The 18,519-nt window shown below is 34.0% G+C and overlaps 1 protein-coding gene across 2 annotated transcripts; it reads left to right on the top strand.

Annotated features, from left to right (window-relative positions):
* The first annotated feature begins 14,195 nt into the window (after positions 1-14,195).
* Positions 14,196-16,685, top strand: LOC124915740 (ras-related protein Rab2BV-like). 2 transcript variants are annotated; one of them, XM_047456505.1, is made up of 3 exons: positions 14,196-14,372; positions 14,481-14,680; positions 16,065-16,681. In XM_047456505.1, the coding sequence occupies exons 2-3, from the start codon at positions 14,516-14,518 to the stop codon at positions 16,551-16,553; spliced, it is 654 nt and encodes a 217-aa protein (XP_047312461.1). In that variant the 5' UTR covers positions 14,196-14,372; positions 14,481-14,515; the 3' UTR covers positions 16,554-16,681. The 2 variants fall into 2 exon arrangements, with proteins under 2 accessions (XP_047312461.1, XP_047312465.1); XM_047456509.1 differs by having other exon boundaries at positions 14,197-14,305; positions 16,065-16,685.
* The last annotated feature ends 1,834 nt before the right edge of the window (positions 16,686-18,519 follow it).

The following is an 18,519-nucleotide window of genomic DNA, read 5'->3' as shown; positions in this document are numbered from 1 at the left end:
GATTATTCAGATTTGAACAAAATTAATTATTTTTATAATTAATTTCAAAAACTGTCAGGAATTATCAAAATCTTTTAAAACTAATGTTTTATTTTAAAAATTCCTAACATGCAAACCGAGGTTGAAATTCTCAAACCTCGTGTTTTTCCATGGAACCAAAACTAAAAGTTTTTTTTAGGGTTACACATTTATTATTTCGTTGATGTGCCGAATAGTAAATGTGTTTATTATGGCTAGGTCCCCAATCCATATATATAGTCTATCTATTATGTTTCGCTCATCAGACAAAAGGTAGAGGTATGTTCATATCTAAGAACACTCGGGGACTATCGATAGAGGGTTGGAAGACCTAAACCCCACCCACATCATTCATTACCGATCTAAGTCCAGAACTGGGAGATCTAAAATCGAAAAGATCCGAAGAACGACTTAATGAACCGTTTTTTATTTCAGATTCAGGTATATTTTCTACAACTAACGATTATCTCAATTTATCTACATATAATATTAAGATTATAGAACTAAACAATAAAGATTTTAACCGATAATACATAATATCATCAACCGTCAACAACGTTTAAGTCGTCCACCATAGTAAGGTATAACGTCATCAATCATCGACAAGATCCAAGATAGTCCACCATTGATAAGGTATAATTCCATCAATACACTACAAGATCTAAGGTTGTCAATCCTTGGTAAGTTACAATTCTATCAACCTTTGACAAGGTTTAACGTTATCAACTCTTAGAGCTCATTTGAGGAAAGGTATTTTTTGGGGTTTTATAAAAAAAAAATCCCATAAAAAAAATCTATTTGATAAAAAAAATTTAATATTTTGTTTTTATTAATTAAAGTACCCTTACATTAACTTTTTTTTCCTTCTCTTCATGCAGGCTCTGTTTCTCTTCTTCTTTTTCCTTCTAAGGTTCTCTTCGTTTGAAATATTAAACTCTTCTTTAATCAATGTTAAACTTATCCATCTTTAATCTTCTCTACAATTCTTCTGCTCTAGCATACCTTCATCATGAATGCGTAAATCATGTTTTCCATAGAGACATCAAAACAAGTAACATAATTCTCTATTAAGTTTCAACGCCTGTCAAGTGGAAAATAAAAAATTTCCCTGACGACAGATATGTTGAGAAACGATCTAATCTAAACACACGATAAAAGAAGATATAAAGATAACGTGGTAAAGAATAATAAAGAACACAAGATATAACGAGGTTCGGCCAACAATGCCTACATCCTCGGGGAGTCGTCCATTCTATTGATATTCTATGGAATAATGGTCCAAGTAACCCTAGGTTACAATGTCTCTATTTATAGGAGTACATCAAAAGCCAAAAGACTAAACTACTACTCCTAAGCCCAATAAAGGCTTAAAGCCCAATTACAATATATAAACTCTAATTAAATATGAGCCCAAAACCCAACAATCTCCACCTTGGGCGAATACTGCGTTTATTGAGATGTGATGAATAAATTACAAATCTCCACCTTGACGAATTTCACGTCCCTTAGGAAATACACGAGCCGTATCCATCAATCTTCACCTCCACTCCACTCAAGAGCCCTTAGAAGAATAACAATCTCCACCATTACGTATATCGCGCCATCAAAAAGTTATGAACCACACATCAATCTTCACTATTCGAACCATTCACGAGATAAATTATTATACCTCCACTTTCGTTCAAAAGCCCTAAGAAGATAAAATCATAGAGTTTATAACACCAAGTAAATTTGGCAACTACGCTACTTCAGCGACTAGAGACATTCAACAACTCTTCCCAATCTTTGTTCATACCCGTTGACATATGCGGAAACTAGAATTAACAATTCTTTATTATGTCAAAATAATCTTTACCTTTGTTTGCCATAAACTGAGTGTCTTATTTTTCAAGTCCAACAATCGACTGAAACCAAAATACCGAATAGACCCAAGACGAACTTCCATCGTCTACTTCCTCAAAATAAGATATCGATCAAATAACGAGAAGACCCAAGACGAACATTTATCGTCTACTTCATAACAAATAAATTAGGCTATCACGACATCTCTTTTCTCTAGCTCAAGATCTGACAAAGTATTTGTCACCCATCTTGCCTTGAACGTTGCATACTCAACCAACTTGAACCTCATACTTCTCCTTGAACACATTAACTTGCAATATGCTAGTTTCTTGAGTCCAAAAATGCCTAGCAATCCAAGAATATTATTTCAAGATTCACTATCTCTCTTCAATTGTCTTCACCAATGCTTCAAATGATCATCTATAGTTTCTCTGAAAGAAATCGAATATCCTTCCATTTGAATTGATCAAACCTCTCATCTAGCCCCTTTTTCATGACTAGGAATCCCTATTCAAAGTCTCAATCATCCCATTCATCTAATATATGATCCACAATGTATAGACAATTAAGATAGAACAAAAGAAGTAACAAAATCATCACCTTCGAATTAACCGAGTCTCCCATCTAGCCCCTTTTTCATGACTAGGAATCTCACTCAAGGTTTTTATTTATCTTCTCACATTAGAAGATAATGCAATGATTTCTTCTCGGTCGTTTGAGAGTTTATTTCAAGATGTCTCCACCTCAACTTATAAGTGTCTTTCATTAGTCTTCCTCTTCCTGGTCTTTCATTGATAATATGTGTTAATTGGAATTGTTTCAATCCTTAATCACCCGCCAACTCAATGTAATCTTTCAATTTGGCCTAAAGGATTGCCCTGTTAACATGTCGACAATGTTATCATCGGTAAACACCATATAAATAACAACTTTCCATACTCGATCATGTTTTTGTCAAGTGTAAAAGCACATAATCTCACCACCGTCTTCATCTTGATTAGCTCTTCCAATAAGATAAGGTCATAACCAAAAAGATACAAACTTTTTGGTCCCAAATAAGTCAAATAAAAATTAAAATTAGGCAGACACTATAAGCCCTAGAAAAACAAACTTCGAGACGTCCAAACCTTGATCCGACCGTTAAAAATGTAGAGGAATGAGTTACCAACCCTCTCGAAAAAATCTCAGCGCAATCGGACTCTGTTTGAATCTCCCATCGTCAGTTTGATGAACTCTGTGCGGCTGTAGGCGAAAATCTACTACTAGATTTTCTCTCTACCCCTCTTTTAATTTGACTTCTTCAATAACCGGTTTCCAAAGAAAAATCTCTCCAAACTTATTTCAGCCGAGAATTTCTTCAAGTCAAAGCCCTCGCCATAGTGAAATAATGTCACCCATGTATGCCAAGACAACAATCGGTTATAATAAAACCTCCAACTAATTTTCAATAAGCATGAAGATGTATCGTTTGTTCTCCACATTCTTCTAGCAAAATCCTGCATAGAAAGAATCTAACAAACCATATATATGATTAGTGCACCCTCAACTCATACCTTAGAAATTATCATTCTTGGTAGAACCCTTGAGTCATCAACACTCACTTGACAACTTCGTACCAACACTTACCGGGATTGCCAATCAAAACCTACTCATAAGGTTGATGCAAATCCAAATCCGGCCCTTAAACACACATATCAAAAATACACTCTTGCAAACAAACATTAAAGCCACCTACTTTAATTAGAAAACCCTTTTACATGTTGCATCAACTGTCTTCCACAATCTGCAACATCGAATAAGCACTCCACCTTCTTTTTCAACTCCAATTTTCAAATCTCTTAGAAGATAAACACAAATCTCCATATTTGAGAAATTCAAGTCAAACAAGCCTCAATACAAATCCAAGATCAAAGCACACAAAGCTTTGAGAGTTTGATTAAAATCAAACAAGGCTTTACTTGTGAAAAAATTGGAACAAATAGGTTTTAAACCTATTTTATAAAATCAAACGAGACTTAAATAAAAAGTCTTAGCTGAAAAAGTCTTAGTTGTTGACCGCTTCAAAGATTATTGGCTTCTCTATATATATTACATTATATCATAATATAATATCTATTTATATGGAATATATATAGAGATATATATGGAATATATATGGAGATATATATGGAATATATATTTAGATATATATTTTTTCCTTTTTTATATTTTAATAGACCATATGTCCTAAATTAAAATAAGTCAAAAGAATATACCTCATCTTCTTCATTCTGGTATCGCTGCTTACATGACGACTTTTCGTCACAAGCACGGCTGCACCCATTGGCGCCTTCAGGAAGAATAAAAGACCATTGTCTTCTTCTCTCTTCTTCTCAAACCTCGTCACCCAGAACTAAGAACTATTTTAACGACCGTAGACATCTACTTAGCAATTGAAGATTTCGACTCAAATCTTCACAGCGGATAATTCTTCTACAACCAATGTCGTTTCTCCAATAGCCATCTTCAACCAAAGCACAAATATCCAACAACTTCTTCAATGGTGGTTAGGGTTTCTATCATATCTTCACAAATAGATTAGGTTAAACATTCTCAAAACATGCTCTGATACCACTTGTTGAGAAACGATCTAATCTAAACACACGATAAAAGAAGATATAAAGATAACGTGGTAAAGAATAATAAAGAACACAAGATATAACGAGGTTCGGCCAACAATGCCTACATCCTCGGGGAGTCGTCCATTCTATTGATATTCTATGGAATAATGGTCCAAGTAACCCTAGGTTACAATGTCTCTATTTATAGGAGTACATCAAAAGCCAAAAGACTAAACTACTACTCCTAAGCCCAATAAAGGCTTAAAGCCCAATTACAATATATAAACTCTAATTAAATATGAGCCCAAAACCCAACAAGATAACGGTAAACTCAACCACGAATTTGAGGAAGGTGAAATGAGAATGGTTGTTTTGGTTGGGTTATTTTTGTTGACAATAGGGTCGACCCTAGGTAAGCCCCTAGTTCATGGTCAACCCATTTAATTAAAAAATACAAGAGTTTTAGTTAAATTTATTAATTTTTTAAAAATAAAAGTTTGTATTAATTTAGGCTGAAATTTTTTTTAATTATAAGTTCAAATTTTTAAAAAAAAATCTTAACAATTTTTTGAACTGAAATCAAGACATCCAGTTTTTCTTTCACATTTTTCTACATGGATTGGAGCAGCTCAACTCTCGGGACCGACACTAATTGATATCCAGATCCAATGACAATATCAACCATGAGAACGGTGGCTAAAAATACTCGATGGAGAATGTAGATCCCAATTGTTCTGAGATCAAAACAATAATGAGTTATCCCATCTTCTAGCCTAACAACAAAAGGATGTGGATATCCTAAGCCAAGTTAAGGTCCTGGGTTCGAGCCCGTCAGGCGGCAAGTTCTACTCGCCTAGTTAAGTATATTTGTGGGCTATATGTTTAACCCGTGGAGATTGGTCATACTTCAAAGAAAAAATTGAACATGGCGTTCTCAAAATATAAATAAAAAATCAATGAGTTTGAGGACTACATATTTGTTATTGAGTTTACAAGATAGAGTCCATCAGGCGGCAAGTTCCACTCGCTTGCTTAAATGTGTTTATGGCTATATGTTTAACTCATGAAAATTAGTCGCACTCCAAAAAAAATGGAACCTAGAGTTCTAAAAATATAAATAAAAAATCAATAAGTTAAGTACTATTTGTTATTGAGTTTACAAGATAGAGCTCATTGAGAAAATGTTTTTACTTTTACCAAGAAAATAATGATAGGAAAATGTATTCTTCAAAACAGAACGCTTTCCCAATTAACTAAGTATAAGAGATGAGCAAAACAGAATGAAATCAAAACGACAATGCAAGAAAGGATTTAGCGTGGAAAACCTCTCATCAAATTGAGAGTAAAAACCACGGGACCAATCAGGCCACTTAACAATTCACTATCATCAACAAGGTTACAAACATGGGTTCTCTCTAGATATAAACTAGAGTCACTAATCAATTGCATCAAGATCACACAACAATCTTGGCAAATAACAACAAAGAGCAGAAAGAGTAAGATCAACCAACCTTATCAATTATGCAACCAGAAAACTGATCTTCACCGTTTAGAACGTAGAGACCGTTTTTAAAACGGGTACGGAGGATGAAACACAAAAGCTCTTTCCCGAGTATCACCAAACTACTAACTAAAATAAACTATGGCCAATACGTTTGCACACATACGCCACTTTTATTGATTTTCAAAAATCAATTGGCGACTATATTTTCAATTAAATGATCTTCTTTAAATTAATTATTTTTAATTAATTTAAACTACAAATTTCTAAAAAAATCAAATTGTCATTTGATTAAACGCAAATCCCTGGATTATTCAGATTTGAACAAAATTAATTATTTTTATAATTAATTTAAAAAACTGTCAGGAATTATTAAAATCTTTTAAAACTAATGTTTTATTTTAAAAATTCCTAACATGCAGATCGAGGTTGAAATTCTCAAACCTCGAGTTTATCCATGGAACCAAAACTAAAGGATTTTTTTGAGGGTTACACATTTATTATTTCGTTGATGTGACGAATAGTAAATGTGTTTATTATGGCTAGGTCCCCAATCCATATATATAGTCTATCTATAATGTTTCGCTCATCAGACAAAAGGTAGAGGTATGTTCATATCTAAGAACACTCAGGGACTATCGATAGAGGGTTGGAAGACCTAAACCCAACTCATATCATTCATTACCGATCTAAGTCCAGAATTGGGAGATCCAAAATCGAAAAGATCCGAAGAACGACTTAATGAACCGTTCTTTATTTCAGATTCAGGTATATTTTCCATAACTAACGATTATCTCAATTTATCTACATATAATATTAAGATTATAGAACTAAAGAATAAAGATTTTGACCGATAATGCATAATATAATCAACCGTCAACAATGTTTAAGTCGTCCACCATAGTAAGGTATAACGTCATCAATCCTCGACAAGGTCCAAGATAGTCCACCATTGATAAGGTATAATTCCATCAATACACTACAAGATCTAAGGTTGTCAATCCTTGGTAAGTTACAATTCTATCAACCTTTGACAAGGTTTAACGTTATCAACTCTTAGAGCTCATTTGAGGAAAGGTATTTTTTTGGGTTTTATAAAAAAAAAAAACCCATAAAAAATATCTATTTGATAAAAAAAAAGTCAATATTTTGTGTTTATTAATTAAAGTACCCTTACAATAACTTTTTTTTCCTTCTCTTCATGCAGGCTCTGTTTCTCTTCTTCTTTTTCCTTCTAAGGTTCTCTTCGTTTGAAATATTAAACTCTTCTTTAATCAATGTTAAACTTATCCATCTTTAATCTTCTCTACAATTCTTCTCTAGCATACCTTCATCATGAATGCGTAAATCATGTATTCCATAGAAACATCAAAACAAGTAACATAATTCTCTATTAAGTTTCAACGCCTGTCAAGTGGAAAACGAAAAATTCTCTGACGATAGATAACGTTAAACTCAACCATGAATTTGAGGAAGGTGAAATGAGAATGGTTGTTTTGGTTGGGTTATTTTTGTTGACAATAGGGTCGACCCTAGGTAAGCCCCTAGTTCATGGTCAACCCATTTAATTAAAAAATACAAGAGTTTTAGTTAAATTTATTATTTTTTTAAAACTAAAAGTTTGTATTAATTTAGGCTGAAATTTTTTTTAATTATAAGTTCAAATTTCAAAAAAAAAATTCTTAACAATTTTTTGAACTGAAATCAAGACATTCAATTCTTCTTTCACATTTTTCTACATGGATTGGAGCAGCTCAATTCTCGGGACCGGCACTAATTGATATCCAGATCCAATGACAATATCAACCATGAGAACGGTGGCTCAAATACTCGATGGAGAATGTAGATCCCAATTGTTCTGAGATCAAAACAATAATGAGTTATCCCATCTTCTAGCCTAACAACAAAAGGATGTGGATATTCTAAGCCAAGTTAAGGTCCTGGGTTCGAGCCCATCAGGCGGCAAGTTCTACTCGCCTAGTTAAGTGTATTTGTGGGCTATATGTTTAACCCGTGGAGATTAGTCATACTTCGAAGAAAAAATTGAACCTAGCGTTCTCAAAATATAAATAAAAAATCAATGAGTTTGAGGACTACATATTTGTTATTGAGTTTACAAGATAGAGTCCATCAGGCGACAAGTTCCACTCGCTTGCTTAAATGTGTTTATGGCTATATGTTTAACTCATGAAAATTAGTCACACTCCAAAAAAATGGAACATAGAGTTCTAAAAATATAAATAAAAAATCAATAAGTTAAGTACTATTTGTTATTGAGTTTACAAGATAGAGCTCATTGAGAAAATGTTTTTACTTTTACCAAGAAAATAATGATGGGAAAATTTATTCTTCAGAACAGAACGCTTTCCCAATTAACTAAGTATAAGAGATGAGAAAAACATAATGAAATCAAAACGACAATGCAAGACAAGATTTAGCGTGGAAAACCTCTCATCAAATTGAGAGTAAGAACCATGGGACCAGTCAGGTCACTTAACAATTCACTATCATCAACAAGGTTACAAACATGTGTTCTCTCTAGATATAAACTAGAGTCACTAATCAATTGCATCAAGATCACACAACAATCTTGACAAATAACAACAAAGAGCAGAAAGAGTAAGATCAACCAACCTTATCAATTCTGCAACCAGAAAACTGATCTTCACCGTTTAGAACGTAGCCCCAGAAATAACCAATAAGCAGTTAACGTTTGAAGTCGATCAAACGCAGCAAACTACGGCAAACGGAAATTTTCTCTAGTTGCTACCTCAAACCCTTGAATATGTTTTTGCTCTGGTCTCTCTCTTGTTGTGCTCAAAACTCAGGTAACCTAAAGTGGAAAAATAATGTTCCTTCACATTATATATCGTGGGCCTAAACAAAGCCCACATCAAATTGAGTCTCTCCAACTAGGAGGACAAAATCCAACAAACTCTCCCGACCGACTAGTTGGAGGGTAATGTTAACCCGGCAACCGAACGACATAACTCAAACTTGTTTCGTGACAACACTTTTGTCAACATATCTGATCCATTATCATCTGTATGAATCTTTTTAGGTTCAAACATCTTCTTATCCAAAGCATCACGAATCCAATGATAACAAACTTCAATGTGTTTCGACTTTGAATGAAATGAAGAATTCTTGGCAAGATGAATTGCACTTTGATTATCACAAAATAATACGTACATTTCTTGTTTCAACTCAAGTTCCATTGTGAATTTTTTCAGCCACAATAACTCTTTTGTTTCCTCAACTACAGCTATAAGCTCGGCTTCAGTAGTAGAAAGAGCAACACACTTTTGTAATTTAGATTTCCAAGCCACAACTCCCCCGCCAAAAGTCACCAAATATCTTGAAGTAGATTTTCGATTATCTAAATTTCCGACCATATCTGAATGAGTATATCCAATTAACATAGGCTTCTCACATCCCAAAGTTAGTTGAAGATTCTTCGTTCTCCGGAGATATCTCAAAATCCACTTCACGGCTTCCTAGTGATGTCTTCCCGGATTTGATAAATATCTACTCACCACACCAACAGTGTGCGCTATATTAGGTCTAGTACAAACCATAGCGTACATAAGACTACCAACTATTGAAGAATATGGAAAGTTCTTCATAAAAAAATCTCATCATCAGTGGAAGGACAACCAGTATGACTAAGCTTAGAGTGAGAAGCTACATGAATATTCACCACTTTAGCTTTGTCCATATTGAAGCATCGAAGAACTTTCTTAATGTACATCTCTTGTGACAAATACAACTTTCTGTTATCCCGATCACGGATAATTCGAATCCCAAGAATTTGACGTGTTGATCCTAAATCTTTCATGGCAAACGACTTACTCAGAGTTTCTTTTAACTCACTGATTTTAGAAAGATTTCTTCCAACAATTAGCATATCATCTACATAGAGCAGAAGAATAATAAAATCATCAGTAGAGAATTTTCACACAAAAATGCAATGGTCAGTCTTGTTCATCTTGTACTCATGTTCAATCATAACTGAACTGAACTTTCGATACCATTGTCGTGATGTTTGTTTCAAATTATAAAGACTCTTCACTAACTTGCAAACATAGTATTCTTTCAGTTTGTCTTGAAAACCCTCTAGTTGCTCCATATATATCTCTTCTTCTAAATTTCCATGAAGAAATGCTGTTTTCACATCTATTTGTTCAACCTCTAGAATAAGACTAGCGGCTAAACCAAGAACCACACGAATAGATTGCATTTTCACCACATGAGAAAAGATCTCACCAAAGTCAATACCCTTTCTTTGCGAGAAGCTTTTTACAACCAACTGAGCCTTATATCTAGACTGTGAAGTATGCTCATCCTTCTTCAATCGATAAAGCCATCGATTTTTCAAAGTCTTCTTGCCCTTATGCAGCTTTGTTAGCTCAAAAGTGTTATTCACACGAAGAGATTGCATTTCATCCTCCATGACATCCATCCATTCCTTTTTATTTACACTTTCCAAAGCTTCTTGAAAACTCTCAGGTTCTTCAGCATCAGTGAAAAATACATACTCATTTGTTAGGTATCTAACTGAAGGACGTTTATGTCGAGTAGACCGTCTTGGTTCATTAAAAGGTATGGACTCCTCAACATTTTCATTGCCTTGATCATTTTCATTTTCAACATTAGATTCACTACTAGAGTCAACATCAACAAAATCATTAGTATTTAAAGGATTACCAGAATGTAAACCCATACCTTGATTTTCAGTTTGATCGTTGTTGGTGTTTATCAAGTTAAGAGCAACTGGAATTGAATTCACTTCAACCATCTTCTCATTTACTTGAGTTAGAACAACCTCATCTACCTTGTCGATATCTTCAATGGTATAATCCTCCATAAATATAGCATCACGACTACGAATAAACTTCTTATTAGCCGGATCAAAAAACTAATATCCAAACTCATCCAGTCCATAGCTGACAAACACACACGTCTTGGTCTTGTCTTCCAGCTTTGACCTCTCATCTTTGGGAACATTAACATAAGCCATACACCCAAATACTCTAAGATGATCATAAGAAAAATTTTTACCACTCCAAACATGATTTACATAAAAGTTCAAAGGAACACATGGTGTGAGATTTAACACATGTACTACTGTACTCAATGCTTCACCCCAAAAATGTTTTGGCAACTTTGTTTGTGAAAGCACACATCTCACCCTTTCCACTAGTGTCATATTCATTCTTTCAGCCAACCCATTTAACTGTGGTGTTTTTGGAGGCAATTTTTGGTGACGAATACCCTGCTGTCGACAATACTCATCAAAAGGTCCAATGTACTCTCCCCCGTTATCTATTCGAATATATTTCACCTTTTTTCTAGTTTCCCTCTCAACTGAGGCTTGAAACACTTTGAATGTGTTTAGCACTTGATCTTTCGTCTTCAATGTATAGGCCCAAACCTTTCGGGAATAGTCATCAATAAATATTACAAAGTAGTATGCACCACTAAGTGATCTTGACTTCATTGGCCCACATACATCAGAATGCACCAAGTCTAGTAATTTTGACTTTCTTTTTTATTTAGATTATCTAAATGACACTCGTCTCTGTTTTGTAGCCAAACAATCTGGACATCTCTTCAGGTGCACATTTGAAACCCCACATAACACATTCTTCTTAGCTAACATAGCTAAGCCTTTCTCGCTAACATGAGTCAAACGTTTGTGCCACAACTCAGAAGAAGAATCAGCCTCACAAGTGTTGATGTAACATTTAGATATCCCAGAACAAACAATATACAAATTCGAAAGTCTCTTACCTTTGACAACAACAATTGATCCCTTTTTAAGCTTCCATTCACCGCTATAAAAAGAATTACAGAAGCCTTCATAATTCAATCTTCCAACCGATAAAAGATTGAAGCGAATATCAGGAATATGCTTACCCTGTTTTAGAACAAGAGTAGTGCCATTGGCCATCTCCACACAAACATTACCAATTTCAACCACTTGCGCTTGACCAGTATTACCCATACGAGCAATACCAAAATCATCAGCCTCATATGTTGAGAAAAAATCTCGTCGTGATGTAGCATGAGTAGAAGCACCACTATCTACAATTCAATCCATCTCATCACAAGACACATTAACATTCTCAACATCATTATAACAAACAGTAAAGAAATCATCAACAATAGTAACATTATCATGATTTTTACCTTCTCTGTGGTTAGAAGTAGTGGGTATGTTCTGAGTTTTCTTCTTGTTCTCCTTCTTCAATTTAAAACAATTTTTCTTGATATGGCCCTTTAGGCCACAATAATGACACTCAACATTTTCCCACTTATTAGAAGCCCCACGAGACTTGCTACAATTTCTTTCTCGCCATTTACTTATCCCCCTGGATTCTGTAACCAATACCTCTAATTGTAAAGAACAGTCTTATGTCTTTCGTCTCATCTCTTCATTCAACACACTGCTTTTTACTAAATCCATTGAAAGAACACCATCTGGAGCAGAATTAGACAGAGTTGTTCTAAAAGTCTCCCATGAATTAGGCAGAGTACCAAGTAAACATAAGCCCTATATTTCGTCATCAAAGCTGAGTTTCATCGCCTCCAATTGATTAATAATTCCCACAAAAGTATTCAAGTTGTCAGTCATCGGAGAACCAACTTGATACCTTAAAGACATCAATTGCTTGATCAAAAACAGTTTGTTATTACTTGTCTTTCTCTCATACAATTCTTCGAGCTTAGTTCAAAGAGTACGAGCATCAGTAATAGAGATAACATGGTTCAGAACATTGTCATCAACCCATTGACGAATATAACCACATACATGTCTGTGCAAGAATTTCCAATCATCCACACTTTTTTCTGTAGGCTTTACTGAAGAGAACACTGACAAATGAAAATTTTTCACATAAAGTAAATTTTCCATTTTAGCCTTCCAGATATTATAATTGGAACCATTCAAGCTCACCATCCTGGATGTGTTAGTCTTCATCCTTATACTCAAATAAAACTAAGCTCTGATACCACTTTGATGGGAAAATGTATTCTTCAAAATAGAACGCTTTCCCAATTAACAGAGTATAAGAGATGAGCAAAACAGAATGAAATCAAGACGACAATGCAAGACAAGATTTATCGTGGAAACCTCTCATCAAATTGAGAGTAAAATCACAAGACCATTCAGGTCACTTAACAATCCACTATCATCAACAAGGTTATAAACATGAGTTCTCTCTAGATATAAACTAGAGTCACTAATCAATTGCATCAAGATCACACAACAATCTTGGCAAATAACAACAAAAAGCAGAAAAAAGTAAGATCAACCAACCTTATCAATTCTGCAACCAGAAAACTGATATTCACCGTTTAGAACGTAGCCCCATAAATAACCAATAAGCAGTTAACGTTTGAAGTCGATCAAACGATGCAAACTCCGGCAAACGAAAATCTTCTCCAGTTACTACTTCAAACCTTTGAATATGTTTTTGCTCTGGTCTCTCTCTTATTGTGCTCAAAACCCAGTTAACCTAATGTAAAAAAATAATGTTTCTTCACATTATATATCGTGGGTCTAAATAAAGCCCATACCAAGTTGGGTCTCTCCAATTAGGAGGACAAAACCCAACAAATAACTGGTTGATAAAAATTATATTTTTTAAATGAAATAATTAACTTATTTTAATTTATAAAAAAAAATTATAAAATAAATTAAACAAACAGGATAAAATATATATATATATATAAGTAAATTTGTATTTAATGTATTATAAATCATTCTAATTTTGAATAAATTAAATTATTGAGAATTAATTTTAAATAAAATATAATTTTGATATTTCAGTAAATAAAAGAGTGATTAGAACGATAAAGTTATAATTAAGTTTTAAGTAAAATTATTTACAAAACCTATAAACCAAAGAACAAATAAGCTCTAAAGTCATGTATAAAAGCCAAACCAAAATATAAAGTTAGAGTAGTCACTATATATGTTTTATCATATATATAATAAAAGTCTGGTTTAACCAAATAAAATAAAATAAAAAAAGCCAGCTATGATTTGGCATTGCCAGCGCACAGCTTAGCGTGCATATTTTGTCAACTTCTGATACGACGACGTCGTATTTTATCGCCACCCAATTATTCCTCTCTTACACATCAGACGACAATATTCTTGAATTAATTAATTAATTAATTAATTAAACCCTTGGATAAAGCGAATTCATATTTTCTAACTTGTTATTTATTATAATGCGAATTATGCGTTTCCCCATTTCAACCATTGATCAATCGTCCGTTCACTTGGCGGTTTCAAAGAAAGCGTCTTTGCTCGTCGTCATTCGTCTCACCGGCGGCAAGGACGTACTGAAATCTCCCTCTTTGACCTTCTTCTCTATCCGTCCATCTTTCTGTATCACACAGTAAGCTTTCACTTTTGTCTGTTTTTGTAAATTTAATTTGCTAACTTTGATTTGGGTGTAATCGATTGGATCTTTGGAGTAATGGGTCACGTTCTATTCTTTTGAAAGGTGTAAGGAGAGTGGCGGAGTGAAGTGAATTCGCGATGGCGAATAAGGTCGATCATGAGTATGATTACTTGTTCAAGATCGTCCTGATCGGAGACTCTGGTGTAGGGAAATCCAACATTCTTTCGAGGTTTACCAGGAATGAGTTCTGTTTAGAATCGAAATCTACCATTGGGGTTGAGTTCGCCACTAGAACACTTGAGGTAGTAGTGTCTCTGTTCTCTTATCTTTCTCTTTTTTTGTTTGTTTGTTTGTTTGATGCGATTTTTTTCTTTTTGGAGTTATCAGGCTGCCTTACAGCCATAGTCATTCTACTTTGACTCGTCTTGACGGTCGTACAAAGTGTCAACTGTTATGTGAATTAGGATTTGGTCATATTTGAGCTCATTTGTTTTTGAGCTAGATGCATATAAATAGGCTCATAGAGTAATCTAATGCCTTTAATTGATTGCAAGTCATTGCTGGACGGATTACTTGAGTTTATTTATTTGCATAAATGAGAAGCTCAAGGCTATGAGCCTATGATTATGGATCTATGGTGAGATGGCTTTTCATGTCCTACCCTTCATCTTGTCTGTTAGATTTTTCTTATGCTTTGAATCTTGTCAAGTGTGATTGACCATGAACACCCATGGGAAACAGGTTTCTATTATTCAATGTCTATGAAATATAGACACTACAAGCTAGGAAATTCCATTTCGAATGTAGATTATTGCATCTTTCCAGTCGATTTTGTGTATTCTATAACGTCAAAGTCTTCATTTCTGTATCTCTTCATTATGCCATGAAAAGTAGGACAAGTGAAGGATGTGTTCATATATGCACGTCAGACTTCATTTGGAAACACCAAATTCATTATCTCATGATCCGGGTGACAAAATTGTTTGTCATGCCCCGTTTCTCTACCTGTACCAAATCTGGACTACAAATTGGAATATGCTTAAAAAATGCATATGTTGTGTATTTCTCTTCCTGTCAGAGGCGGTATCTAATTGAGCTCTGGGAGGGTTCAAGAAATTTTGTCCTGGGGGGCGCAAATTTTGGTGTGTTGAAGAAAACCAGATTTTGATACCAAAGTATTTGGATCTGTATTTGAAAATCATTTTTATGTTCCCCATTGAGACCCAAATCCAGATACAAACCATTTCCAAATGAAGCGTAGTTTATTGGCATGATCTCTCTAAGCAAAATATCTCATGTTGTTTAGCTAGAAGAACGATTGAGGGGCAGGGGTTATGAACATTTACACAAGTGGTCAAATTGATAATAGTAGTTTGGTGGTTTTGCAGGCTATAACTGCCTTAGTGAATATTTTCTTGTTGCTACACTATGTTGATCAAATTGTTTAACCTGAGATATCTAAGGCCTTGTTTGATCCATGGTTATTATCAATCTTTGAGGTAGGTTATTTGGATAAAAAGACATTTGATTATCCTGTTGATTATGTGATTTATCAGTAGAATGTTGATTGGATAGTTCAAATAACACACAACAAACAAGGCATTTTCTTCTCCTCATACAAAGCAATCATTAAACTCTTTTGGGCATTTATGATTTTTGTACTAATTTTTTCTTTTTGACGGTCAGGTAGAAACAAAAACAGTCAAGGCACAAATATGGGACACTGCAGGACAGGAGAGATATCGAGCAATCACTAGTGCTTACTACAGGGGAGCAGTGGGGGCGCTCCTTGTGTATGATATCACCAAGGGGCAGACATTCGATAACATCCAGAGGTGGTTACGCGAATTAAGAGAACACGCAGATTCCAACATAGTCATCATGATGGCTGGAAACAAGTCTGACCTTAACCATCTCAGAGCTGTTTCAGAAGAGGATGGGCAGGTTCTGGCCGAGAAAGAAGGCCTCTCATTTCTCGAGACATCAGCTCTCGAAGCAGTCAACGTTGAAAAGGCCTTTCAGACTATTTTGACCGAAATTTATCATATCATTAGCAAGAAAGCTCTCGCAGCCCAACAAGCCGAAACAAGCAGTGTGGTTCCTGGGCAAGGTACCACCATCAACATTGAAGGAGATTCAGCAGGGAATATGAGAAAGGGATGTTGTTCCACTTAAAGATCTATAGGTGAATGTTTCTTTTTAGCTGTTTTAACTCTTTTCTTTGTTTTTTTTAAATATTACCATTTGTTTTCAATTTAATTATTGAAGATGTGATATGCAAAGACTTTTGTAACTTAAAACAGGAGTAAAGTAAGACCATCGAGGACCGAGATTATTTAGTGAGAGTGATTTTGTTTTTATTTGGTACAAAACATTACTTGCAATTGATGAAGTAATAGAAAATTTGTTTGATCTAAATTTTTAAACAAACGTTTGACTTTTTTTCAAAATCTTTTTTTTTTTTACCAAATAAGCTTATGCAATATAAATAAATTATAATTATTCAGATTTCTTTTACATTAAACAAGAAAAATGAGTTCACTTTTAATTTAATATTGACAATTTTTAAATGGTACTATTTTGACCAACACAGGCTTTGAATTCCTTTAATTAAAATGGGCTTCTAATTAAAATGGGTAGTGGTTAGAGGTTGCAAAATTTTGGAGAACTTAAAAATTACATTTAAATAATAAAACATTTACATTGTCCATTTTATAAGCATACAACATTTACATTTTATTTATAAATTAGTAAACCAATTTCATAACATGCATTGAAGGGTGAAATTGCTCAATTTCATCATGTTTCTAAATTTAGACCATTCTATCCCTAGTATGTTTATGAGTATCTATATAACCTAGATTAATGTAAACATAGAGGAATTGAATATTTACCTGATAACAAGAATAAATTTAATGTGTATTTATAATTCCAAACACATTTATCAATTCCAAACAAGACTTAATGACATTTCCTCTCTACTTTGCTAGTTTTATGCCCATGGTTGAACCGTTATAAGTCGTGTTTAAGCCTGAATTAAGAGAACTTATCGTGGAATCGAGTCTAGAGTTTTAAGGCCCAATTTGATGTGCCTCAATGTTAGGTATAAAAAGGGGAAGAAAGATATATGTAATTATTTATTGAATTTAGAAATACATAAAATCACATAATAGTGAAGATATCAATCTAATAGTTTTTTTTAATGTCAACTAAATTGTCACAAGATCATATCATTGTGAATATGTCAAAGATATAACATGATCTTTACCCTAATTATGAATTCTAAAAACCTATATATATATTGTAAACGAGAAGAGTAGTGTGAGACTAAAAGCTAAAACAAACAGAGAGAGTTAAAGTGTGTAATCCCTATTATAACTTGATTGAAACGATTTTCCGAAAGTAGAACGTTGGACATTGTTGGTTCGAACTTGGGTAAGATTTTTGTGTTGTTATTTCATTTTTTCTTACTTTTATGTTATTGTTCTACATTCCACTATAGTTGCTATTATTCTGTTTTCATTCTTAGGGTGATAGTTTTTCACCACAAACTAGTATTAGAGCCAAGTTGGGTAAGGCAGTCGCGGTTCGATTTTTTGGTGAGTTTTTTTTCTTGATTCGGTCAATTTTTGATGATTTGAGATGGGGTCGACTTCAATGATTGATATCGAGAAGTTCGATGGGACAAAGGACTTTGGGTTGTGGAATATATGAAAATGAGGACACACTTAGACAAAATGGGAGTTGTTAAAGCACTCGAGGGGGAATCGCAATAACCGGTCTCGATGGACGCGGAGAAAAAGATGGAGGTGTTGGAATGCTGGCCCAGAAATAGAATCACTCACAAAACTTTGAGAAAATATCTATAAAATCTTAAAAAAAACGATTACAAGAGTTGTTATCTCTCTCTTATTTTTCTTCCTCTAATGAGATCAACATACACTTTATTTATACTAAAAAAAACTCTTAATTTTCTAATTTAATGAAATTTATTGAAAATATTCTATTTTCCTCATTATTGCAAATATTTTGTTTTCCTCATCATTGCAAATCTGCCGTTTTCCTCATTAATGCAGATCTTCCATTTATTTGTAAACGTTGTAATAGCCAGGAGTAATACAACATTCTCCCCCTTAGTCCT

The sequence above is a fragment of the Impatiens glandulifera genome, chromosome 1, assembly GCF_907164915.1.
Source record: "Impatiens glandulifera chromosome 1, dImpGla2.1, whole genome shotgun sequence".
Lineage (NCBI taxonomy): Eukaryota > Viridiplantae > Streptophyta > Magnoliopsida > Ericales > Balsaminaceae > Impatiens > Impatiens glandulifera.
This window is presented reverse-complemented; position numbering and strand designations above follow the sequence as displayed.